The following is a 27,381-nucleotide window of genomic DNA, read 5'->3' as shown; positions in this document are numbered from 1 at the left end:
TCTCAGTGTGCACAGTCACCATGGTCTCAGTGTGCACAGTCACCCATGGTCTCAGTGTGCACAGTCACCATGGGTCTCAGTGTGCACATTCACCCATGGTCTCAGTGTGCACAGTCACCATGGTCTCAGTGTACACAGTCACCATGGGTCTCAGTGTGTAGTCACTCATGGGTCTCAGTGTGCACAGTCACTGGTGGTCCAGCGTGCACAGTCACCATGGGTCTCAGTGTGCACAGTCACCATGGGTCTCAGTGTGCACAGTCACCATGGGTCTCAGTGTGCACATTCACCATGGGTCTCAGTGTACACAGTCACCATGGGTCTCAGTGTGCACAGTCACCATGGGTCTCAGTGTACACAGTCACCATGGGTCTCAGTGTGCACATTCACCCATGGTCTCAGTGTGCATAGTCACCATGGGTCTCAGTGTGCACAGTCACCATGGGTCTCAGTGTGCACAGTCACCATGGGTCTCAGTGTGCACAGTCACCATGGGTCTCAGTGTGCACATTCACCATGGGTCTCAGTGTACACAGTCACCATGGGTCTCAGTGTGCACATTCACCCATGGTCTCAGTGTGCACAGTCACCATGGTCTCAGTGTACACAGTCACCATGGTCTCAGTGTGCACATTCACCCATGGGTCTCAGTGTGCACAGTCACCATGGGTCTCAGTGTGCACATTCACCCATGGTCTCAGTGTGCACATTTACCCATGGGTCTCAGTGTGCACAGTCACCATGGTCTCAGTGTGCACATTCACCCATGGCCTCAGTGTGCACAGTCACCCATGGCCTCAGTGTGGCCTGTGAGGGCAGAGCTAGCCTCATCTTCATGTTCTAAAGCAGTCATCAACAGAGCAGGGACCACGGCGTTCATGGAACCTGATCTAGGGGGTTGAAATGAGTTGAGTGAGTCATATATCCAGGCACTTGGCTCCCAATATATGTTGGCTGCACCAACTTCTAGCTGTCCAGGATGGTCCATGAGCTCCTTCTGACTTGGATGGAAAGAGTGAAGCCTCATAGAGAAAAATATGTACATTTTATTTGAGCACAACACAGAGCATAAAGCTTGAGGGTGTGATGGCAAGAAACACAGACAGAACAATGCACCTGACTTTCAGGTGAGAAGAGGAAGCCAAGGCAGGAGACCTGGCAGACGTGAAAACAGTTCCCCGAATTCTTCCTTAGTGGTGTGTGAGGTGTGCGGTTGGGAGAGAAGAGCTCACAGTGCATGGCTTTGGCTCTTTCTCCTCCACCGTGGAGGATGGGCACTGCTGTGCTTCAGAGGCAGGGAGAACTCTGCGCAGTGGGAAGCTAGTCCTGGAGGGAAGGCCTACAGTGGCGAGTGCCCCCAGGCCTCTGGGAGCAGCCTGGCATTCATGCTAAGAGGCAGGTACTATGGTAATGAGCTCCGTCTGGCTGCGCTGCCAGTGGGGCAGGAGTGTGAGGATGCAGAGCAGGGAGTCAGAGTCAGACTCCTTATGGCTTTGCTTGGAGGAAGTGGCACAGCCTGGCCAGCCCATAAGCTTTTCACAACAACAACACAGACCCAGATGAGCGCTATCTAGGGACACTGCACGGAGCCACTGCACGCAGGATGAGGGGACGTGGGATGGGAAGGCTGGGAGACCTGGAGGTTGGGATGCCACCGTCCTGCCCCTGGCCTCAGGGAATGTCCATGCCGTGGGGCTCCTCTGTGACTTCCTCTGAGAGTCTGCCCCAGGCAGCATCAGGCTACTGTTTCAAACCAGTCGCTGCTCCCGCCGTCCTGGCTCCATTGCTCTCCGTCCTCCTCCGGGCAGATGCCAGCTTAGAAAGGCAGGGGAGAGTCACACGAGTCTCCTGAAAAGGGGAGCACCCAGCGTGAGGGGGAGCCCCTCCTTTAATCCTTCTAGACCTCAGTTCCCCAGCTTGGCCTGCCAGCCCCAGACCTTACCTGAAAGCCTCCTGGTTTCCTGGGATCACATGATGAGACACACCCCCGTTTGCCCGGCCCGGCAGTGGGAGTTGCCACCGGCTTTCACTGGGGCCATAACCTCCGACTTGAAGTTCCTAGAAAGGAGACACAGTAGAGCGCTTGAATTATCTGAGGCAAGAAGAAAAACAGTCGGTGTTTTTCACACCCACGGCATCTGCCTTGCCATCCTTTTCTGAGGTTCTGGCGGCACAGGCCCTGCTGTGAAGACCTCTATGGCTCCCTTCTTCCTTCCTGCCCCAAACAGGGAAGCGCAGGCAGCTCAGAGCATCTAGCACCAGCATTTCCCCTTTGCACACCTGCCTTTTCCTTTGTTCAGTATGTGGGATTAAATGCACCGTGCACGTGAGACAAGTCCTCTACTATAGGGCCGAAGCCCAGACTGTCTCGCCGTTAGACCGCAACAATACCTCTGTGATGCGTTTTATAGATGAACAAACTTCAAGCCAGAGGTGAGACCTAATTGGTGTCTCTGGCTGGTGGCAGAAGCTTCCCTTGCCTGGGCCCAGAGTTCCTTCCACCCTGTAACTGCTATTAGCGGGCCTGACTTTTGTGTTCATGTTCTTCAGCAAATTGTTCCTGCCCCTCCTGAAGTGGACGAGCCAGGTGAGGCTAGCTGGTTGTGAGACTACGTACTGTTTTTTGTTGGCCTTTCTGAAGAGGGTGGGCTCGGAGCAGTAGGAGGACTTCCCCTTGTTCCCGATATTTAGACAGCTGGAGCAGCAGCCGCAGGGCCCAGTAGCTAGGGGGCCCTGTTGCATGGGCACTAGGCTACTGCTGATGCGCAGGGAACCATTGACCAGACAGTTGAGTGAGCGGCCACCAGGAGCTGAAGGCCCGGAGCCGCGCGGGCAGGGCAGTCGGGTCAGTGCAGGAAGGGGTGTGCTTGGGTCCAGGATGGGGGCCTCTGTGATGGTACTGTCATGGAAGCTTGTTCTGGAGACTTCAGGAGCTGGGGATACGGGTGGCCTGTTCTCCACCTCTGGGCGGACACTGGGGCCGTGCAGGTTCATGTGCAGTTTCCTCATGTGGTGCACCACTGCGGCCGCGTTGAAGGCTTGCTGAGGAGGCAGGGAGTGTCTGGTTCTGCTCTTGTGGCAGCTCCTGGGTTCCAGCTGCTCCCTGGGGCCTCTGGAAACCAACCTGCCCACGACCCAGCTCACAGAGGGCACAGGGCTCTGCTATTGCCTGGGAGAGGGATGCCCTAAGAAACCCGTCTACCAACCCCAGGTGGTCTCGCCTCCCGGGGACCCGGAAAATGCACAGCATGCTCAGCTTCTGAGCACAGCTCACCCTCCACTTGCTCTTGGCAAAGTTCTTCTGAATCTGGAGGCTGACAGATGGGTAGATGTCCCGGTGCAGGGCCGTGTTCCCGTCAATCCTGGCATGTAGGAGGGGACTTGACTACCAGGTGGCCCTGACACTCAAGTCAGAAGTTGGACAGGGCTCTGAGCATGCAGGACCAGGTTCGACTGGTAGGATATCCCAAGAGGAGAGTGATTCCAGCAGGAAAGAGCTCCTACATCTCCCTGGGCAGGTCTTAGGGGGCTTGTGCTTTGGCAAAACAAAAGACTTTGAGAACAGTGTTGACAAACTGTGGTTTTGGGGGCTGTGTGCTCATCACCTGCCGTTTGCAAGTGAGGGCTCACAGCTGTGAGCACTGGCAGGTATTCTGTGTGATCGTCAGCAGGGCTGAGTAGGTGCCATCGATAGCAAAACCTTAACTGTTGGTCACCTGTCCCTTTACATCACAGAGTGACCTGCCACTGCTCCTCTTGGCTCTTATCCTTTCTGAGAGGTCAGTACGTGTGGGGACACCCTCTGCAAGACCGCCTTCAGCAGGCCATGCCTTGCTCTTCTCTTTGGCTTCTTAGTCACCTGTCTCTAAGTGTTCCTCAGGCATGTGACATGTGCATGATACTGGCACAGCAACCAGGGGACCAGAAATAAGTGAGAGAGATGGGGACATGGTTGCCAGGAGCCTCTACTCTAGCTGTGTCGTGTCTCATGCCATGGGCCAGATAAATTCATGGCAAGCCAGGTAATTAAAAGGAGAAATGGAAGGTCTGTGTGGACTGAGAAGTTGGGGCTTCACTGCAGGGATCTGGATCGGACAGGAGGCATGGAAGTCAAGAGTGCTGGGAGCTGTGAACCCGCAGGTCCTGAATTTCTGGTAAACAACTTGTTTTTCTCTGCTCTGAGACAGCCTGCAGCTGCTCTGAAGTTCCTGATGGCCGAGAGTGGTTTCTGGTGAGTTTGGTTGGGGGCGTGGCTATCAGTTAAGGATCTCTATATAAGTGGCTCTGGTACACAGTAAAGGGGGCATTCTTGGGACGTTTTGGCATCAAGGATGACCTGTGTCATCACACACACATACACACACACACACACACACACACACACACGTACAGAATTAGGGACTAACATAGACATGACCTCTACCACTTAGCTACACCCCCAGAAACATGCTCCTTAGGACAGGTTGGCTTTGTGGTAGCTAGCAGTCAAGATGGTACCAGGTGGGAGCTGACACCTAGCCTGAACACTGAACCCTTGACCTTGGCCTCTGGAAGTGATCAGAGCAGGTCACTGGCCCCTACAGGTCAGTCTGCTGGCCCCTTGGGCCTGATGAACATGTGTGTGTGTTTCCTGGGTGCTTCAGCACTGGCCTTGATTTCTGGGAGATCTTGGGAGTTGTTGGCAACCAGGAGAAAGGAGACGGAGCCCACCCATTTCTCACTCACCAGGGGTGCCTTAGGGCCTTCTCGCAGGTGTACCGTTCATTTGGGTCCTTCTCCAGCAGATGGCAAATAAAATCCTTGGCTAAGGGGAATATCAGAGGCTCAGTTAAGGACCAGATTTCATGACTGATAGAAATTCACTTCCGGGCTGGTGGGTGGCAGTGAATGCATCTTTAGCTAATCTTGCAAAGAGGCGGTTTTAAGTCTTAAAGCAAGGAGAGGAAAAAATCCAAACCACCTAACAGCCCACCACAAGCCACTGAGAAGAGAGCTCTAGGCAGCCTCACCCACACATACAGGGGAACCTTGCCAGTCACGTCACACCAATGTGCCTGCACACTGTGTGCATGCAATTGCCAGTAAACACGTGGGCTAACATGTGAGTGCTAGCTTTTCCATCTCTGACTACCACTTATCAGGCCCTACAAGCATGCATGCCTCATTTCTCACATACAGGATGCATGCTTACTTCTCCCTCAAATAGCATGCGTGCTCCCTTCTTACACACAACATGCACACCACCTTCTCTCCCAGCATGCATGCTCTGCCCTCTCTCCTGCCCAGCATGCATGCCCTGCCCTCTCTCCTGACCAGCATGCATGCCCTGCCCTCTCTCCTGCCCAGCCTTTTCTCCTGGCCTTCTTTCACACGAGGGTCTGTTCTGTCCTGTTACCTAACACCAGGTTGTGTTCCCTGCCTATAAGCCTCCTCTCTGCCGGACTTTCCACTCTTGGCCTCTCACCCGACCCACACCCCTCCTCACTCTCTCCCTAGGCACTGTGCCTCCTTCCAGGAAAGCAAGAGCAGGGGTCCTAGCTTCAAATGCTTCACCTTTGAACCAGTTAAAGACTTCTCTACTCTCTCTGGCAGCTTCTTCTGTATGAGCCCCAGGGACCGTCAACTCCATTAAGATATTTTTTTCTCTTGTAGCCTCTGCCTTCACACTCACCTGACTCAGAAATGTCATCCCAGAACGGAGACTCAAACTCATAGTAGCCTTCCTTGATCTTCTCAAAAAGTTTTGACTCCGTTTCTTCATAGAAAGGAGGATACCCACACAACCTGCAGGAAGACAGGAAGGAGGGAGTCGGCTAGACATTCCCTCTTTCCTGGACCAACTTCTCTTTTTTCCAGTCTCCCACTGTACACATTCATAGTCAATGAGGATCTCAGACCAGCAGTGAGACTAGGAGCTTCATCATTCAGCATGGGAAGGTCCCATAGAGCACATGCAGAGTTGAGGCCTGGAGAGGAGTCTCTGGAAGGGCCCTGTGCAGGACATTTATCCACTGAGCCCTTACTTCCTCTGGCTCCTGGGTGATTTCTCCAGAGCACCCTTAAGTAGGATGGGGAACATTACAAGGATGTTTTGGTCTACTTTCTGAGACAAGGGTCTCATGTAGCACAAGTTAATTTCAAACTTCTATATAGCTAAGGATGACCTTAAACTTCTGCTTCTCCAGCCTCTATCTCCTGAATACTAGGATTACATTTGTGTGCTACCATGACCAGGTTTTATTTTCCAAAAGGATATTATATTTTTATATGCTTATCTGTGTCTGTGTGTCACATGTACACAGGTATGCGCAGAGGCCAGGAGAGGACATCAGATTCCCCTGGAGCTAGAGTTACTAGCCCAAGGTGGGTTTTCTGGGAAAGCAGCAAGTGTTCTTAACTTCTGAGTTTCCTCTCTTCAGCCCCCTTCTCGCCACTCAGTTTTATACTGTGCTATGATTGAACTCAGGGCTTCATGCATGTTAGGCAGGGCCTTTACCAACTGAGCTCCATCCCCAGGTCCCACCCAGCCTAGGGGACAACTCAGGCAGATGTTATCTGAGTAAATGAGTTAGAGCATTATTGAACGGAATCCACACTAAGAGGCAAGTGTTATCCCCTAAGAACAAAGCTGGCTGCTATGGTGGGGAAATGCTGGATGTGTTGGGGGGGGGGGAGCCTTGGGAAGGCCAGGGAAGGGAGTGCCTGATCGTGTGTGGAGCAAAGGAAGTGCCTGGGAAACTCGTTCACGATGTTGCCTTTGGCTGGTGTCACTGCTGGGTGTGGGGAGCAGGGATGCTTCAGCCTGCCTTGTTTCTAAGCCTTGACCTCTCACTTTCCTGCTGGTTCTACAGAGTGATTGGAACTCAGCAGAGTCCCACAGAGGGTGGGACTACAGAGCCTGGAATGAGGGTGGTCCAGGGGTTCGAAGAGTGAGTGCATGCTGGCTTCTGTTCATGGCTTAGAGTTCAGAGGACTTGTGTACGTGTGTGTGTGTGTGTGTGTGTGTATACACATAAGTGAATGTGTATGTGTGTACATAAGTGAGATTTTGTGTCTGTGTGTGTATCTGTGAGTGTATGTACATAGTGAGCTTCTGTGTGTACATGAGTGAGTGTGAGCATGTGTGTGTACATAAGTAGGAGTATGTGTGTACATAAGTGAGCTTGTGTGTCTGTGTGTGTATGTACATAGTGAGCTTGTATGTGTACATGAGTGAGCATGTGTGTACATAAGTAGGAGTATGTGTGTACATAAGTGAGCTTGTATGTCTCTCTGTGTGTGTGTATGTACATAGTGAGCGTGTGTGTACATGAGTGAGCGTGTGTGTACATAAGTAGGAGTATGTGTGTACACAAGTGAGCTTGTGCATGTGTGTTTAGACATGCATACACAGATGCCCGAGGAAGAATAGGTGAGCAGACCCTGAGACCGACATGGACGGCAGCTTTTACTCACAGTATGTACGTGATGACCCCGATGGACCAGCAGTCCACAGCCTTACTGTAGGGCTTCTGGGCCAGCACTTCTGGAGCTGTGGGAAACCAATGGTAGGGTCAGGGCTCGGGACAGGAGAGGAGGCCAGAGACGATGAGGGGAGAGTAAGGTAGGGAGCACCTGTGAGGCTGAAAACTCTCCAAAGGCAGGGACTGTATCTCTCCACACAGACTCTTTCTGAGAGGAGAGACCTGTTCCTCCATCAGTCCGGGAGTCCATAAGCTGTGTACAACTCCAGCCTTGTCGCTCCCATAAGACTAAGAATTCTCTGAGAGGGTCTGTCTCTGCTCACATGGGGAACCCTCCTCAGGATAAGGACCAGTCTCTGCCTTTGGAGCAGGGATCTGCAGGGTGGTGTGGTCTCTCCTCCACTGCAACAGGAGTCATGTGAAGCAGAGGCTCTGTACTCTGGTCACCTCAGGAAGCTCCCAGAAAGTTGCAGAAACTCGTTCACCTATCTCTGGGTACTTGCCTAGGGCAGGAACTTGAGGGTTCAGTAAGGCCGTTGGCCATGCCTCCCTCAGATTGGGAGAGCCAGGCAGACAGGGCTGCCTTCTGGGGGCACCCCAGAATTGAGTTTAGTATCTGTAGACTCCCACACCTTGAGGTGAGTGACTAACTCCCTATGGGGGAGAACAAGTTCTTTCTGGGTGTCTGGGCTCCGATTTTCCCAAGTCCATCAGGTGGTTGCTGCCTAAATAGAGAATATTCTCTTTCCTTCTCCTCCTCTCAGGTCCAAAGACTGCGATCATTAAGTGCCCTGCCGGTTCTTCTCTTTTCAGGAGTTCTGGGGGCCGGAAGGGCACAATGCCCAGATTCTGCCACTTCTGTTGGTTATATAAGGTGCCCATACCCCTTGGGTCCAAACTCATCATCATGCGGATACGGACTCCTAGCAGTTGGGTCTTCTAGTGTAGGAGGAAAAGGGGTGAGTGCTCTACCCCTTAGCTCTCTGCCAGTCTCAGGTTGTGATGGTGGTAGCGTATGCCCGGAGGTACTATTGGAAGGGCTCAGGGCAGGTTCTGTAGAGAACAGGATTAGAGAGGCAAATGGACGGGCCAAGGGCTCAGTAGACAGTCCCGGGGATGAACCTGTCCACATGTAGTCACTTTTCTCTGTGAGTTATAGCATAGTTGTGCTGGTCAATTTAGCACAAGCTAGAGTTTTTAGGAAGAGGGAACATTAGTTGAGGAGTGGCCTCCATCAGATTGGCCTGTGGGTAGGGTATACGGGACATTCTATTGATTTATGGTTGATGTGAGATGAGGAGCCCAATCCATTATGGTTGGTGCCGCCCCCTGGGCAAGTGGTCCTGGGTGGTATAAAAAGCAGGCTGAGCAAGCCGGTCAGTAGCACTCTTCCATGGCCTCTGCTTCAGTTCCTGCCTCCAGGTTCCTGCCTTAAGCACCTGCCCTGACTTCTCTGGATGGACTGTGTCAGGATGTGTAAGCCAAATGAAACTTTTCCTATCTTAGGCTTGTTTCCGTCAGTGTTTTATCATAGCCGCAGAGAAGGATAGAAGTTGGTACCAGAAAAGGTGGGGGTATTACTGTGACAGAACTGATCGTGGGGTAGATTGTGGAAGGCTTCAGGGCATTGGGCTAGAAAAGACCATCGAATGCCCAGAGATTAATTAGCTATTATGGAACCTTAAAAGATAGAACTGTCAAGAGGTATACAAACAATGGAGGCCCAACTTGTGAAATTTCAGGGAAGTAAATACTACCAGGGCTGTGTGTGAGATATTTTGAATTAAGAATCCATGGCATATGGTCAACTGGAGCAGAAAAATTAGCTGAAATTAACAAGAGACCAACACTATTGAACTTAAATTTCCTGGGAACTGTTTCTTCAGGGTGAGCACACAGAAACTGTAGTCTGGGTACATCTGACTGCACATCGAGCTAGTGGCAGAACTTGGCAAATAATGTAGAAGAGTCTGCCACACGTTACTGGTTTTGAAAGCATGAATGGATCACAGAGAGCAGATCAGGATTGGCACTGCATGTCAGGGTTGGAGGCCAGGAGAGGCTGAAGGTGCAGCTTCATTGCAGTAGAGACCTCAGGATAACACAGATTCCATGAGTGTGGGATGGCCGCCAAGGATGGTATCAGGTATGGAGTACAGTTGGCTTGAGTCTACGGGACAAACTGTTTGTGATGTGCATAGCAGAGCCAGAGAAATGAGCTGTCCAAGCCCATTGGAGCTAAGAAAGCAATGAATCCCAAATGTCAACACTGATATATTTACTTTGTTAGATTTTGGTTTTGCTTTGATTCGATTGAAACTGTATTCTGACTCTCTCTTGGAGTAAGAAAGTATTCAACTTGTTTTGTATTTTACAGGAAGCTCAGTTAAGAGACTGGAAATTTTTTAAAAAGATGTTGAACTTTTAAAGTGTTGGAAATTTTAAAGGCTGTGTTTAATGTGTTCTTAACATGTTATCTTGGGAACAAACAAGAAAGTAAAGGTTACGGTTTAACAGTTCCATAGCTGTGTTTCAAACTGACATGGTATCAGTGGTGCTGTTGAGTTTATGTCATCTTGACACACGCTAGAGCTATCTGGGAAGAAGGGACCTCGGTTAAGGAATTGTTGCCATCAGATTGGCCTGTGAGCAAGTCTAATGTATATTTTTCATAGTTAATAATTGATTTGGGAGGACCCAGCTCTCTGTGGGCGGTGTCATCTCTGAGCAAGTGATATGGGCTGTATAGGAAAGGGAGGTGAGCAAGCCATGGGGAGCAAGCCAGTAAGCGGCCTTCCTCCATGGCCTCTGCTTCACTTCCTGTTTCCTATTCCCTTCCTGACTTCCCGATTTGACTTTACCTACGCGCTATAAGATATAAGACGAAATAACCCCTGTCCTCTTCTGGTCATGATGTTTATCACACACAGCCATGAAAAGCAAGCTAGAACACTTGTGGTTGAACAAACACATGGCCAGCTTCTGCAACTCCTGGACTCACCCACGTAGCCTGGGGTCCCACAGGCTGTGGACATGACTCCATTCTGCTCCATCTTGGACAGACCGAAGTCAGTGATCATGATCTTGGAGTTCTCCTCAGGGGTGAGGTACAGCAGGTTCTCGGGCTACAGAAGGAGAAGACGCACAGCATATAAAGGAACCACCTGCATGGTGTTCCAGTCCTTCTTGATATGGGGTTTCCTGGGATGCTAAGCCCTGGGCTCCCAGTTCAGAGGCCACAACCCCTTTATCCATTTTTTCCCACCTTCCTCCTATCTGTACCTTTTCTCAGCATCCAAAGTCTGTATCTTGCTTATGGTCCTGGCTTTGCTCACCTCTCCCCACTCCCAACTATTCTAAACTGCATTTTGCAGGACAGAACCCTTGGCTAATTGTCTCTTATCTCCCAAAGCCTACTGTGGTGCTTGCTATGGTTTAGACCCTTAGTGATTGTTTGTTATGCTTGAATTTGACTGGCTGTGAGGTATTTTGACATCTTAATGGGGAGAGCCTTCAAAAGGCTCTTAAAAAGGCTAAGGTGTGGTTGAACAATGATCATGTATGATCAGCATAAGGAATCTTAGAGCAGAAGCAGCCTTTTGAGTCCAACCAGCCCAGCATTCCCTGAGAGTTCTACTTCCCAGTCTGATGCAGCACCGTGAGGCTTTCCTGACATGCATTCCCACCCAGCACTCCTGCCCCATCACCTTGAGGTCTCTGTGGACGATGCCATTCTCATGGAGGTATTTCACTGCCGACAAGACCTGCTGGATGACCAGGCTGGCATCTTTCTCTGTGTAGACACCACGCTCCAGGATCCGGTCAAAAAGCTCACCCCCAGAAACACTGTAGATACATGAATCTGATTCTGTATCAGGTCAAGTACCTCTCTGTAGCCATGGACTGTAAGCAGGGTAGACACCCTGAATTGAGATGTGAGGATGCAGGAAGGCACTCTTCCACCTCAGAATATTCCCTCTAGGTGTTTAGGCTGATCGCTAGGGACCATTTCTTTGGTTTAAGCATTGGCTGATCTCTTTCTGGAAGTTTCTACTATAATTCATATGACCTTGGTTAGAGAGCCTGGAAAAGCTAGGGATTCCTTCCTATGGATACTGACTGTCCTTGCTTTCTTGGGGCACAAGAAACCATTATAACACAGAGAGGTGATTCAAAATTGGACAAAGTGTGAAAATGAGATTAATTATGCATACCTATGTAACAGAACCTCCTTCCCATATAGGGAAACTGGGCAACCTAAGGCTACAGTTTCAGATAGGGATACAAAGAAGTATTTAGAAACTTGAATGGTATGGGGAATGAAGATTTTGGAGCTTAAAAATCAAGCCTGAACCTCCATCATCTTTGATATCATCTATGTTTCTAGAAGTTTCTTGCCAGTACTCAAATGTGAGTGTTAGAGAACTCACTGTCTCCAATGAAAGACTGTGTTTTCCTTGAGTATATTCTTAATATTTCTAGGTATCATGTTGAAACCCGACCCTTTGTAGTTCCAACAGCTCCACCCCTGCTACCCCACAAATCAGGTGCAACTCTCACTTCCATGTGATGGTGACACACAGAGACCATTCTACAGTTGTACAGGAGGATATACCAAGAAGCCTGCATGGAATTTGAGTAGGTCTCTCCTGAGAGATTTGTTCTTTATACTGAACTGAAATCATCCACCTAAGGTTTCTGCTCCTTACAATCACATTATCCTAGAGTGATGCTGATATGTTTACTATTGAGTGCATAGACATAGACCCATTAAGGTGGTGCCAGAGGAGGGTTCTGGTGGCTTACGTTATGCCTGGCATTTGCCTCTTCAGTGGCCGAGTGGTTGGGAAGTCCGAGAAGATTTGTGGGTAGCAAAGAGCACGCACAGCTATTGTCTGCTCCTAGGATATATCCCAACTGCAAGCCTGTGCTGGTATGAACTAGCTCGATAGTCAACCCAGGGCAACCCTTCAGCGCAGCACCAGAAGCACACTGACCCAGAAGGACAGCAGTTCAGAGCCCTGGGAGTTTTCTTAACTTTATCTGGCTGCCGTTCTCCCCTGACCCTCCTCCCCAAGGGCTCTTTAGGGCTGAGGGTCACCTTCACTTACAGCTGCATGACCAGGTAGTAGTGGGTAGTGCTCTCGTAGATGTCCTCCAGGGTCACAATGTTCTCGTGCTTGATCCTGGAAAAGATGAGAATCCTGTGATGGGGAAGTGGTTCAGGTGGTCCAGACAAAGACGGCAGACTTATACGCAAGTTTCTATCAGATGGTTTGGATCGAAATGTGTAAGAGGACCGGGTCTGAGAAGCCTTCTGGATGAAGCCAGCACAAAGCAGATGAAAGACCTGCTCTGCCTGTGGGCAGCACCATCCCAGGGGCTGGGGGTCCAGGCTGACTGAAACAGAGGAAGTGAGATGAGCACCAGCAATCCTCTCTTGGTTTCCTGCTTGTGGGTGTGATGCGCATGGCTGCCTGGTGTTCCTGCCTCTTCTTTTCCATAATGGACTAGATCCTTCAAACTGTGAGTCAAACAAACCCTTCCTTATTTACATTTTAGACTGAAAAGTACATCTCTGTCATTTAGTTGTACCAGGATTAAAGGAGGAAAATGTAGGTGGCTCAGTGATTAAGGTGCTTGCTGCACAAGACTGCTGACGTGAGTCCAACCCCAGGGACCAATGTGAGGTTCCTCAGACCTCCACTGCCCGCCACAGCATGTATGCCCACACATCATGTGCACGTGCACAAATAACAGTAATAGTAATAATAAATAATAATCGATTAAAACACATTGTAAAAATTTTAAAAATCTTTTTAAAAAATGAAAATGCATAAAATGCATAGTATAGTGCTTGGAAAAGATATAGCCAGTGGTAGCTATCTAATTCAAGGTATCTTTACACCCCAGAGCTGGTACTATGGTCCCTAGAAGGACTCCACTGCCCTTATATACAGTGCAGTAAGAAAGATCATCAGAGTGTGTCTCCCCCCACCCTCCAGCCCAGACTTTCCCCTGCAGAGAGATAAGTGGATGTCTCCAGTACATATGTTCCAATGGATTTCTTCTTGCTTCCTTGAAGTTTATGCTTTTTGTTCTTTATTCCAAGCAACAGTTTCACTTTCTACTTAGTGGGCACTTGACTTAGTCTCAGGGTCATTTTAAATGTTCTGCTCTGTGGCACTCTGGCTGGTTAACCCCTATCTCTCTCCGCACAATCCTGCCACTCATGCCTTCTACCCTGTGTAAACTGATGTGAAGGGTTTTATAATGGGTCTCCCATCCTCAGGGCTGGTTTCCTTACCCCACCTTCCTGCACGTCTAAGAGGGATGATTATTCATCTGATTCTGTTTCCTTGCTTGCAATCCATCCATCAGTCCTCTTTGTTCATATGATAAAGCCAGCATCCTTGATCCTCTGTAAACCTTGTTCCCGGTCCACACTCCATTTACACTGCCTGTCCTTGATGCTACCCACGCAAAGCTGTGGGGGTTCTAGTCCATCCTCTGTCCTCACACTTCCATGATTCTGCACAAATTCTTGCAAAGCTCCTGACTTTCCTTTCTGTGCTGCCTCCTTGCCCACAAAATTCCACTTGCTCATCAAAGTCTTTCTTCTTTGAAAATGTACTGAATCATTCACATTCATGGGGCATGTGGGCCAGCAAAAAACAAACCCGTGGTCTCTGTACCATACTCTCTGCTGGGTTATAGCCAGTCAGGTGGGAGAGAAGGTAATTATGGGTGCTTCTCCCCAGCTGGGCAATGTGGGCTCCTGGGTGATATCTGTCTCATCCAATGGTTCTGATCGTGTGTCAGTGCACCTGCCGTGGCTTTCAGCGTGCCACAGGCATCCCACAGGCTCATGGTAAGAGCCTCATGGTGATACGTCAGTGCGGCCTCAGGCAGTTCCCAGGATGCCTGTGAGTTCTCTCTGGATCAAACCAAGGCTAATTCTCAAGTCCCCCACTGCCTCTGCAATTATCGATTCTTCCTGCTGTCAGTCATTAAGTAGCCTGTCAGTTCTCTGAGCTACTCACTCTCTGGCCTACATGTATGAGCGAGTGAGTCCACCAGTCAATTTGCTGGGCAAACAATTCCTCTGGTCCAGTTGCCTGTCTAACCTGACAACGACTCAGAAGTCACAAGGTCCACAGGTGTGGCAACCCTGAGGGTAGGGCAGTCAGAATCCCACAGCTGCACCTGCCTCCCCGTCTCCACTGCCGGCCCTGGCAACTACTCACCTTTTCAACACAGCAATCTCATTCTCTAGGCTACTGTCCCGGAAGGCCGGTGACTTCTTGATGCACTTCAGGGCAAAAAGTTTCCCAGTCACTCTCTGCTTCACCAGGAACACCTCTGAGAAGGCTCCTCTGTGGGGAAGAGGCCAAGACAAAGAATGTGGCTCTGGCTGACAGAGAGCATGCCCAAAGCCAAAGGAAAGGACAAAGAGGAGCGTGTGGTGACAAGTTTCCTTTGTCACCTTGAACTCAGATGAGCGGCATGCCCGTGACCTATTGTCCGACATGCCAGTGTGCTCTTTGCTTTGTAGATGGCATGGGATCAATGAGGGGATTAGGTGGCTGCTTTTCCCTGTGTCCTCCCCACAGACTGCTTCAGCTGTGGACATTTCTCCCTATGGCAAACCCCATTGAGGCTTGGCAGAGCCAACTCACTTCCCATCAAGATGGTGCAGTGTGGCCAGTGGTGGTCGTGGGAGGCCAGACTCATATGCAGTGAGAGAAGAAAGACTCGTGGATAAGTTTAATTGGTCTTTATTTATGAATTATTTAATTTAACTTTATGGGGTCTTACTACCTTAAGACAGCTCTCAAACTTCTGGGATCATGTGATCCTCTTGCCTCTGCTTCCCCAATAGCTGGGTCTAGGGGTGCATTTTATCAATGCACTGCTGGTTATCACCCCAGTTCTGTCCTCAGAAGACAAGGAGGGTGACTACTCACTCCTTCCTTCTAGGAGTCTCTACAGATGCTGGGGCACAATGGTTGGAACCCAGTAGGATTTGACAGGCTTCAGGGGTGAAGGGCCCCAAGATCAGCCATCAGAACCTCAGGTAACAGGTAAGCTAGGGTCGGAAGCTGGGGCTTGATGGTTCATGTTAGGATCTTAGCTTTTGAGGTGCGTGCTGTGCCAATCACAGCTGTGCTGTCCTTGCCTCCAGGGAATGAGGGCAGCAACACGCTAACAGTTGGATCTACCTGGAAGGGTTTATTTGAGCCCATTCCATCTTTTCCTTATGTCTAAACTCCCTTGAAAGCCAGATCCATAGCTCTGACATGGCTCCTGCGTCCCTCTAGGTTTGCACAGGGCTGCGGTGGAGGGGGGGGGGGGGCTCGCTGATCACAGAAGGAAGGACATATCTGCCGCAGGGATGTCTCCTAGGAGACAGAGTCACATCAGCTCCCGTTAAGCTGAGCTTCTTGCTCTCCACTTCTTGAGTTTATGGCTGGTTAGCAAATCATTTTGATTCACGTGTGAGCCTTGTCTCTCTTCTGCCAGCCGCCACTTTCCAGCCACCCCTCCCCATGTTGGCAGGGTCCTTGAAGGAAGGTCAGGGCTCTGACAAGCAGCACTGCCTCTGTGTCCCCCTGTGCATGCACAGTTGGGTACCTCCCTGTGTAGGGACAGCCTGGGTCTCATCTCAGTGGTGCCTGGTGCCTGTCTGTCTACAGAAAGAATGGGCATCTCTCACTGTCTGAGGTCATGGTCTCCTGGCCAGGGCAGGGTGAAGCAATGCTTAGCCAGCACTGGCTAGGAAGCTTGCTAGAGGGGGCAGCCTATGACTCCTTGCTTGCCTGGGCTCAATTATCCCTGTCTCATTAGCTGACCAGCTGGGGTTCTGAAGATGTGAACACTGGTGGCTGGAACTGATGGCTGGCCTGCATCAGATCCTGTGACCTCCTGAGGACAGGCAGGACTGAGTGGCCAGTCTCCTCCAGACAAGCAGCCTCATATGGAGTCAGCCAACCATGTGATTGCTGTCGAGGGGGCCGGCCCAGACACTGTGGGCTCCAGCATTTGTAAAGCACTGGAATAAGGCGAAGAGGAGAGGCAAAGGGGAAGTGATGGGGTGAGGAACCCACCTGCTCTCTGGGAGTCTGTTAGGAGCCTCTGGGGTGGCTTAAGAGAGAGAATCGGAGAGGGGTTGGCGGCTCCTGAGAGCTCTGAGTCATTAAAGTAACAGGTACCTTTTCTGCCACTCTAACCCCGGTGCTATAACATTCTGTCCAAGTCTCTTAGTGCAAACTGGGAGCGAGTTCCAGGCTCTAACCTCCCTCATCAGGCAGCCCAGCCCCGGGACTTACGATCCCAGCACTTCCATGAATATGAAGGTTTTCCTGATATTGGTGGTCTGTTTCTTCCAGGAACCACAGCCGTCGTCCTCCTCCTCTTCCTTTCGCCCCATCCCCTCCAGAGTTGAAGCTGCTTGGGAAGCTTTGTGGGAGGCAGGAAAGCAAGACAAGGTCTGGTCAAAGCGTTTCTCAAATAAGACAGAACAGGTTGCAAGAGAATCTAAAACACCCAGATCGTGACGTAATGGCTAGAAGGAAAGACTGGGAGCAGAACCTGGGAAATGGCAAAAATAAGAGCATTCTCCCACTAGCTTTCTAAAACCACTAGCTAGCACAACTCCGGTGAATGGCGGCTCTGTATCTGCTCGCTAGATGCAATAGGGTGTAGACTGAGGGTAGAGACCCGAGGTCAATCTGCACTGTTAGTGAAGGTGCACAGCGTTAGTGAAGGTGCTCAGAGTTAGTGAAGGTGCACAGCGTTAGTGAAGGTGCTCAGCGTTAGTGAAGGTGCACAGCGTTAATGAGGGTGCACAGCGTTAGTGAAGGTGCACAGCGTTAGTGAAGGTGCACAGCGTTAGTGAAGGTGCTCAGCGTTAGTGAAGGTGCTCAGCATTAGTGAAGGTGCACAGCGTTAGTGAAGGTGCACGCGTTAGTGAAGGTGCACGCGTTAGTGAAGGTGCTCAGCGTTAGTGAAGGTGCACAGCGTTAATGAGGGTGCACAGCGTTAGTGAAGGTGCTCAGCGTTAGTGAAGGTGCACAGCGTTAGTGAAGGTGCTCAGCGTTAGTGAAGGTGCACAGCGTTAGTGAAGGTGCTCAGCGTTAGTGAAGGTGCACAGCGTTAATGAGGGTGCACAGCGTTAGTGAAGGTGCACAGCGTTAGTGAAGGTGCTCAGCGTTAGTGAAGGTGCTCAGCATTAGTGAAGGTGCACAGCGTTAGTGAAGGTGCACGCGTTAGTGAAGGTGCACGCGTTAGTGAAGGTGCTCAGCGTTAGTGAAGGTGCACAGCGTTAATGAGGGTGCACAGCGTTAGTGAAGGTGCATGCGTTAGTGAGGGTGCACAGCGTTAGTGAAGGTGCATGCGTTAGCGAAGGTGCACGCATTAGTGAAGGTGCACAGCGTACAGACTGACATGGTGCACCTAGTCCTTGGGCATCTGAGCTAAGCTCGGGAACTTCCTGTTTACTCAGTCTCTGGAGTCAACCTGGCTCCTTCCCCCATCTTGCTCCTACCTGGAGCAGCTTCTGTGAAGGAGCCCTGTGTTTCTCCTGCCACCCCCACAGCCTGCACATGGAGCTGGGTGGGTTTTTGTTAGCATCTGAATGGAAGCCTGCCTCACTGTGCATCAGAGCTCTGGGGCTGCACACATGAATGCAGCACGGGTGATGTTCCAGGGGCTAGACAGGTAATAGTGGACAAGCTGGACCACGGCCTCCTTCCTGGGGCAGCCAGGTGATGAGTCAGTCAGCAAACACCCATGACGATGGCTAAGTGACACGAGACTTGGGTAACGGAGACAAAGAAAGGGTCTTCAGATAAGGACAGGGGAGGCACTGTAAGCAGCTAAGACCTGAAGCCAGCAAAGGAGTCAAACAAGAAAACACCTGCACAGACCTGCTATCCTACAGAAAAATAGGGCATGGGGTTCCCGAGGCAGGGAAGCCAGGCCAGTGGAGTGCATGGCTACTGAGTGTCAGTGAGAAGAGGGACACCACTTCAGCCAACACCCTCTACCCTTGAACCTGACAGAGAAGTAGGAAAATATGTCCCGTGGTTACTCCTTTTAGGCAGTGGCTCTGATCACACTTTAAAACAAAAACACATGCTGTAAAAATCCCTGAGGCCTTTTAGAAGGCTATGGAGATAGCGCAGCCAATAATGTGCTCATTTGAAAGTCAGAGGACATGAGTTTTAGCTCTAGGAACAGTTGAACATAGTAACACATGCGTGTAACTCCAGCATGTGCTGGAGGGGAGGGGAGGCGGGGACAGGTGGATCTCCTGGGCTCACTGCTGGGCCAGCCTGTTCTCCTCAGCGAGGTCTCAAAAACAACAACAACAGCAACAACAACAACAACACCACAACAACACAGCAGCAGCATCTGAGGAATGGCAGCTGAGGCTGTCCTCTGGCCTTTACACACATGCACATTCGTGTATACTCACACATGCTTACATGTGCACAACATGCTTTTGCTTCTGCAACTTTATGTTAGGTAAACAGCACTGGCCTGAATCCTAGGTTCGAATCCCCTCTCTCTATTAACTTCTTGGCCTGGGTGGGACAGGTGCTCTGAGAATGATGGATAGTGTGGCAGCCTGAGCTTGACACCTTTGCATAATACAAACTCCAAACCTCTCAGGAGCCTTGGTGTGGGGGGATGCCGGGACCCCACCTACCGGGCATCCAGGAAAGAAAGGGGACAGTTGTAGCTGAGCTGTGCATGGCAGTATGTCAGTCTTATGGCTTGGCTGGCTAGTACCTAGGGATAGCATCCTATTGAGTAACACCCTTGGTGGGCAGTCTTGAAGAAGGCGGCAGCCAGGGTAAAGGGGTGTGTGCCTAAATGAGCAGAATAGACAAGGTTGGTTTGCACACCTCCCTTTGGGTTTCTCCCCTCCACAGATCAGCAGGACTGGAGCTCGCTCTGGGTGAGGAGCTAAAGAACCCGAGCCTGGGGACCTTGACTGTGCACGCCGCTCCCCCTTCAGGACCCGTGGAGAATGACTGCCTGCTCTGCAGGAGGCTCCCAAGCCTCATTAGCTGATCTGTGCTCAATGTTCCTTCCTTCCCATTGCTCCTAAATAGCCTTAAAAACATAGTATTCTTAGCTGAGGAGAAGCCGTAGAAAACATCTTTCCTACCCACCCCTCCTCCCATACAACGAGTGCTAACAATTTAGCTTCATCATCTGCGTGAAACACTCAGGGCGCAGATCTGGACCCCACACCTTCTAGGGCTGGTCTACCACAATCCATCATGCCCCAGAGACCTCCTGGGGAGGAGGCCCAGGTGGGGTGGTCACAGGTAGGGAGAGAGGGGCTCACCCACCCTGCTACTTTCTACTCCAGGCTCTCCTGCCTCTTCTCCCGACTTCAGAGACACCCTGAGCTCTGATATTCTCTTTGCTTCCAAGGCACTCTGCCTCACACAGTTTCTCATAACAACTGCCATTGGGTTTTAGAGCTTAGGAGCAGTTCCCACAGACTCCTCTGGAGCTTATGAACAATTCCACCTCTTTAGAGACCTTCAAGGGGCATCCCCCATGTTGGCATGTGTGCCTGGCTTATGCCCCTCACTCCTCAACAAACTGAGATCTTGCGAGGATTCTATACCAAAGACTCCTGGCAAAGAACAATGACCGTGTTCATATAAAACCATCTCTGAATCCTGTGGTAACGCCCTTTCATTCAGTGAGCATTTATTAAGTACGTCCTGTATAGGTACCCAGCACTGAATACAGGTATTTTTGTGACACAAGCCTGGCCTTGTAGGCACTTGTAATCTAGCCAGAAAGAATGGATGCAGCTCTGTGTCTATGTAACTATAGGCAATGTGCCCAAAGAACAAGCATTCCCAACATGCGGTTCCCATGACTGAGCCTGGTGCACACAGGAGGTCTAGCTAGCCTGAGCCCCTGGAAAGTGGGCTGGTTTCAGGTAGGAGCTAGGCTTATCATGGGTATGAATGGTAGATGGGTATATTTTTTGCCCTACAGAGCGTGGCACTTCACTGCAGCCCTTGATATGAAGTCCTGTCTGAGGCACAGAGAGGGAGGCAAAATGGTAGCAGAAAGCCAGATTGCCCTGCATCTTGTTGTTGCCATGGCATCAGAAGGATGGGATCTGAATCAAGTCCCGAGTGTCTGGAACACTATCTAAGTCAGGTCACTCCTTTCCCAGTTCTTCTCTCCTACAAGGCATTGGGTGTTTGGCCACCTTGTTTAGGTAATTATCCTCTCTAGAAATGACCCCAAAGAGATGAAGGCTTGGTCTTGCTGTAGTCTTGGTCTTTCTTAGCCTCTTGGGGTCCTTTAAATTTCTAGCAAGGGAGGAGTCAGAGGGGACACTTCTTCCCAGAGGACGTGCAGGACAACTCCAGTCATGGCATGTATGAGCCCTTCCCGTGCTTCTGGGACAGGCGCTCTAACCCGTGTTGGCAGCCAGCCTGGCCGTTGATGAGATGTGGCTGAGAGATGCTGGGCACGAGCCCAGCAGGCAACAGGCCTGACCATGGTGTCCCAAGGGGCTCGCTATCCTCTCCTTCCCAGTTCCACTGGGTCTGGGCTCCACCAAAGCCAGAAGGAACTCTGGAAGATGAGGTACATCTGCAAGGTTCTCCTCACTGTTACCACTAAAGCCCATATACATTAGGTCACATCATGACCCATACTTCCTGACTCTTTACTCCCTCGTTCAATGTGGCTATTTAGGACCATTTATGGAGTCAGTGTTGCTCTGTTAGCATCCTGGAATCGTACTGGAACCTGAAGGCACTGGATACAAACCCGTTCCCTGTACCTCACACACACACAATGCAGGGATGTCATGGTGCATCTAAACTCTCCTGCACACACCAGAAGTGTGAGGGCAGAGTCAGAGGCTCTTTAGTGTGCCGTCTCTGTGGTTCTGAATCCGCGGATAATGGCTCTCAGTTCTGCCCACAGAGGATCCACTGCTGCACTTCCAGCACGCCCGCCTGCAGCTTCTCAGCAAGGTATTGCCTCGCTAGCTCTCGCCGACCCTAAATGAATCAGGGCACTCCAAGATTTATTTTCTTTTCTGGTGCTGGGGATCAAATCCTTCCAGAGCCTCCCACACTAAGCAAGCTCTCTACCCTAGAACTCTACCCCCAGTTACCTAAGATTTCTTTGTTCTCCTCTCCTGAACTGCTGGAAGCATGGCCTTGTGGGCCCGTGGGTGCTGGGAGGGAGGTTATCAGTTGGGTCATCTTTAGTGAGAATGTGTGCCCTGCCTGCAAGCAGAACCATGCACAGAGCAGACTACTCCAGTCCAGAGGGTGAAACCTGGGAGATTTTCCTGACCTGGTACCACCATTTCCAGAATTCTGACCTGTACCAAACTTTATTGTCCTCTGCAATACAGAGTCTGGGTTGAGAGCACACTGAAAGCTCCCGTCGTGGTTTGGCGCTCCCTGAGAAAAGATGGCTTTGCTGTGCTGTGGCTGCCTCTAGAGCTTCCGTCCACACCAGCTCCCAAAAGGCTCTGAGGACGACTACAGACACTTGCTTACTGTGGACTCTGCAACCGTCCCCACATTTCCTTGATGATATGCTTTCTTAATGCCCACCAGCAACAGGGACCTGGGATGCTCGTGAGGAGCCTTGGCTCACTCAGGTGAGGCCATCTCCAATACTATTTTTACTTTATCTTTTTGAGAATACATGAAATTCCCAGCAGCCCATTGCCATCCATCACAGTCCTGCCCATTCTGGGGGTGTCACAGGCACATGGTGACATCTGTACAGAGAACACAAATTGCATCTAGTCCACAGGTTACAGGACCCCAGAACCCCGCTTCTGGGGAGGAACACCTAGGCCCACTCTGCTTGTTCTCAGCCCTGTTACCAGCTCCCTATGCCAATTTCTGCTCACAAAACAGCTGAAGAAGGTGTTTAGTTGGCCTGAAGTTTATCTTCATGGAAAACCCACATTTCCACATTTCAGCTCAACCAAATCATCTTATTGCTTGACAAGTTGGTTTAAGGTTAGGGGTGCACATCTCAGAGCAGAAGCAAGCATCCTCTCCGTGGCTTGCCCTAGTGACCAAGAGGTTGGGACACAGTGACAGCCAGTAGAGTGGAGCAGCTGCCAAGTCTTAACCACACTGGCCTTCTCAGTCTGGTCTGCAGAATGGAACTAACTCTCTCCGGTCTAGTACTCAGGATGGCTATGAGGTCACAGGCATTGGAAGGCACGTGCATCTGCTCCAGCACACATGACATACCCACAGTATGGTACATGAGCTGAACACTAAGCGTGGGGGAAGAGCAGGGACTGTAGGTCATGTTTTACCTACTGGTGAACATCCCGGTGGGGATGGGCAGGACAGGAGATGTGGAGCTACTGTCCCTGAGCCACCATTGCTCTCCCAGGCCTCTCAGAATGTGAGCACCCATCTCCCCGGGGTTCTGGAAGGCTAGGAGACAGACTACTTTCACACCGTACAGTCCCAAGTGTGAACTCCGTATCTACCTAGTCTTCAGCTGAGAAACTAGGCATCTACCTCAACGGGAAGGAAACAAGCCTGGGTATGTCTCTCCACACGCCATGTGCGGCTGTCCTTAAGAGTTAATGAGCATCATTTGTGTGTCTTGTGCCACACATTGATGGCTACGATGCCTAACACGCACATAGGAGGTGCTTCCACCTGTGCAGGCCTGGGACTCATTACAATTAAATATCACAACCAGGTACTTCGCTGGGGCTCTCAGAAGGGACAGCAAGGATTCATACAGAAGAAGTCAGAGGACAGACAGGCTGAACTCAGGAAGCTGCACTAAGACACTTGGAGTGACAAACCTTCCCCCTGGGGACACAGCTTTGATCCTCACAGACTGTGCAACCCTTCCCCCATTGCTACTTTCTGTCTGGCAGCTGCTTTGCCCCAGCCCCCTTGCCGTTGACCATGGCGGCGTGCCTGCAATTGTAGAGGCAGCCACTGTCTTTCCTCAGATGCCGCTGCTCCTCCTCTCATTCATGCTCCGGCTCATTCACTCCCTGGCTCTGGCATGCTGCGGCGGCTGGGTGCTGTCACTCGTCACTCACATGCACTCCGTGTGGCAGCTTATTTCTGGCTGTGTGTGTGTGCGCGTGTGCGTGTGCGTGTTGGGGGAGAAGAGCCCTCCTTTCAGAGAGAGACGTTTTCTTTTCCTTGTAGCCAGACTTGCTCCCAGGCCTGGTGGAATAAGGGGGCAAGGACTGAGCCCCTGGACAGAGCAGTGCTAAGCATTTTGCAGATATGAACCCTCTTGTGGTTTCCCTGCCACTTTTCAAAGTGACACCGTTTTATAGCTGAGATACTGATGGAGAATGGTGTTCCAGGAAAAAATGCCTTGCCCTGAATCAAGCAGATAGTGCATGACCGTGTCGGTCTGGGAGCGCAGTTCTAAGATTTCGACCAGGCCAGTGTCCTTGTCTGTATACCACGGGACCTGTTGCCTCTTTTCTGGAGGTGGCTGCTGGGATGTCACTCATCTTCACCTTCTTCCTTATGATACTATCATGCTGCAAAGCACCTGACTTATTCCTGGGAGACACATGGCTTCAGTGATCTGGGAAAGAATTATACCTAACATCCCGTAGTGCTCAAATTCCTCATTAGTGAAGCCGGGGCACCGTGTCTATTGCCTGAGCTGCTCCAGGCTCCAGCTTAAACCTTCACTTCCTCAGACCTCAGTCTTTTCCAAAGTTTTCCTCATCTTTCTAAACAGGACTCTTACACACACACACACACACACACACACACACACACACACACCTACACACACCTCAGAGCAACATGAAATGGACCGGGGTTCAAATGCTACCAGCACATAAGGGAAGCCAGTGGTAGCTTACTTTATAGCAGGGACCCTCTTATCACCCTGAGAACCAGTGGCCCCATTTATATGCTAAGTGGGGAACCATCTATCCCACCTCTGGATAAATTAAAAGCCCATTGCCAACTGTGAAGTGCAGCGGTATCAGCTATTACTAAGCACTTTGTACTCTGGTCTGTTTCAGATATGGGTCTCATCTTTGTCCCTGGTTTAGCTCAGGTCCATAGGAATGATGGCTCCACTCTGCCTGTGGTCTGCGATCTGTGATCTGGAAAAGATTCTCTCCTTACCCAAGATGGAACCTGCTGGACCCTCTTGACCCGACTCAGAGATTTTTCTCATGATCAATTCTCTGTTTCCAGAGCAGGAGGCTGGCCAGGCTCACACTGCAGCCAGTCCTGCAGCCACCTCCACTATCCTCAGGGTTAATGTTGTGCGTCAAACTTACGTGGAGAGAGGGTGGGTGGTGAATTCAGATCTACTCTGAGCACCCCACAGAGCCACGCTAGGGAAGTTGAAAGATTCCAGGAGCCCCTGGGGAAGGTGAAGGAGCTGGGTTATGACTGACAGATTTAGCAGTTGAGCCGTGTCCTGCATCTTAATACAGCAGCCTTGGCCCTGGGGTGGGAAGCTGAGTCCTGCAGGGACCCTGCTGCTGCAGGGCCTGAGGCCATCTTTTCCCTGGGGTAGGAAGAAGAATAGCCACAGGCTATTTGCAATGGCCTTTGTACCCAAAAGCTGTGCACCCCAAGCAAGGATGCTGGTGTGGGAGGGGTGTGCCTTCTCTTTTGATAGATGGGGTAGGTCCCAGAGGTGAAGGAATGGAAGGTGAGCTGGGAGAGGGGTGCTAAGGAGCTGTGAGTCCCGATGCCCCCTATCCAACCCCACCAGCCAGGAGCTCACTGAACTGGGCACAAAGCTCCCCTATTCCTCTCCCAGTAAGTAGAGAAGGTTCCCCTGGGCCAGCCCTGGAGGAATGATCCAATGTCTCCCCAAGGAAGCCCCTACCAGGCCCCCATTCAGACTTCTCTTTCCGGATGCTACAACTTACCCTTGAGACCACACCAGCCCCCGGAGAGATTGGCAGGGGCTGAAAGGAAGTGAATCTTCAAACCCACTCTCCCTCCCGGTGCCCCACGTTTCTTGTTAGACAAGATAACCTCCCCAAATCCCAGAGAAGAAAGAGACCGTCTTACCCAGGGACTCGGAATAAGGGTGCTCCAGAAGTGGTCTTGGCCAGCAAGCCTGCTCCTACAGGTCTGTGAGGATTAGCTGCCCGGTGCTTTAACAATAAACCCAGTTAAAGGGGAGGAATGCAGGGGTTTTCTTTCCCAGGACCGTAACCAGGCAGCCTTAAAGGGGAGTAAAAGTAGCTAGAGTGGCTTGTATCTCTCCCTGCTTTCCTGGGCTCTGCTCTCCCTCCCTCCCAGGGAACTGTATCAGAAAAAAAAAGGAACCCTTTGATGCCCGAGTGGCTGTTTACACACTGTGCAATTGTGGTTTGTGGTACAGTTGTGTTAAAATTTTGTCTGCATTGATGTGTGTAAGAGCAGAAAACAGAAATACGAGACGGAGGTGTGGGTCACCCCTGAAGCGTAAACAGAAAAGCAGAGAAGCTCTCTGGGACTGCCTGACTCAGTTTCCACATTGCACAGCAGTTGCTGGGTTAGGTGGCCTAAAAGCCCTTCCCCCAGCCCTGCAATGGTGCCTGTATTGACTGACAAGCAGTGATCATCATTTTGTCTGTTATTTTGTCTCTTACGGAGTAGGGCTTGGCTGGTTCTGTCCTGTTTTCTGATGTCATTCTTCTCCTCTAGACCTTCCACCCTCATTCTGTCGCCAGTCTTAACCTCTGAGACCTGGATATGCTGGGTTCCCTCAGGTCCTTCTTCCTAGAACCCCTCTCAGCCCTGCCCCTTGACCAGTGTTCTTTTTTTTTATACAGGTGCCTTAGGCCTCTGACTTCTGCATTCTCCTTCTCTGATCCCTCAGTGCTACCTACTCACGGGCCCTGTAACCACCTCCGTGAGGACCCTCACCTAAATGTGGCCATGTTCTAGCTACCTTCAACCCCACTTTTCTCCTGGAGTTTCCCCAGGGAGGTTAATGGCTACTGTCTTCCCAAGGCTCTTCAGAAGCCCTTCTTGTCTGTGCTACCCCGAAATCCTCTTAGGCTCTAGACGCTTTCATGTGTTCTTATGAAATAGCTTTTAAATCATCCCTTCCATTCTGTGTCACAGTGCAGTCTTGGAAAAAAGAACATTTCCACGGGTCGTATCAAAAGGCATCATCCCTTTGACCTTGGGCCTGACCTTGCTGTCTAGTGACGGCCACTTTCGTTGGTTCTTGTGCATGCCTGTGGTGTTTGCTCTTACAGATGCAAACAAATAGAATACGTGCGTGTCTCCTTGTTATGCCTTCTGATGTCTCTGTTCTTGTCTGTTTTCTGTCTCTGTGGTAGAGGCCATGACCAAAAGCGACCTGGGGTGTGGGGTGGCCTATTTGGATGACACAGTGCTGGTTACAGTCCATCACTGAGGTACTTGAACGGGACCTGAAGCAGAGACCTGAGGGAATGCTGCAGACCGGCTTGCTCCACTTGGTTTCCTCAGCTTCCTTTCTTATATAGCCCAGGACCACCCAGGTGCCAACCCAGAGGTGGCTCTACCCTCCGTAGGCTGAGCCTCCAGTATTTATCATTAATCAAGAAAACACTCTCCAGACATGTCCACGGACAACTCTTTAACTGAGATCCCCTCTTCCCAAGCAACTCTAGTTTGTGTCAAATTGATGAAAGCTAGCCGGTGTCTATCTATGCAATATTATTCCAGACTGTCCTGTTCCACGTCTTGCTTTCTTCTCTGTCCTGGACATTTTGGGGATAGAGGCAGGACAGGCCCTCCATAGGTGCTGGCTGAGAAGTTGCAGGAGTCAGGAGATGTGTGGGCCAGCTTTCAAAGTCTTCCAAGGACTGGATGTGTGGCCTTGGCCAAGTGAATCTCTTCTGCCTTACTTTTCCTCTCTGTCCTGTGAGACACTGGCC

At 50.8% G+C, this 27,381-nt stretch overlaps 1 protein-coding gene across 1 annotated transcript; it reads right to left on the bottom strand.

Annotated features, from left to right (window-relative positions):
• Positions 1–1,183: 1,183 nt before the first annotated feature.
• Camk1g (calcium/calmodulin dependent protein kinase IG) lies at positions 1,184–25,572 on the bottom strand. Its single transcript, XM_038349477.1, has 13 exons — positions 25,535–25,572; positions 16,793–16,922; positions 14,711–14,839; positions 12,575–12,649; positions 11,171–11,309; positions 10,465–10,588; positions 7,456–7,531; positions 5,672–5,784; positions 4,726–4,804; positions 3,275–3,362; positions 2,618–3,042; positions 1,943–2,058; positions 1,184–1,848 (listed from the first exon to the last, which is right to left on the bottom strand). Exons 2-12 carry the CDS (start codon positions 16,891–16,893, stop codon positions 1,968–1,970), a joined length of 1,440 nt encoding a protein of 479 aa, XP_038205405.1. The 5' UTR covers positions 16,894–16,922; positions 25,535–25,572; the 3' UTR covers positions 1,184–1,848; positions 1,943–1,967.
• Positions 25,573–27,381: the final 1,809 nt, after the last annotated feature.

Source organism: Arvicola amphibius, chromosome 12 (assembly GCF_903992535.2).
Source record: "Arvicola amphibius chromosome 12, mArvAmp1.2, whole genome shotgun sequence".
In the NCBI taxonomy this organism is placed as follows: domain Eukaryota; kingdom Metazoa; phylum Chordata; class Mammalia; order Rodentia; family Cricetidae; genus Arvicola; species Arvicola amphibius.
The sequence above is the reverse complement of the archived record's forward strand: the minus strand, read 5'-3'. Positions and strand labels throughout refer to the sequence as shown.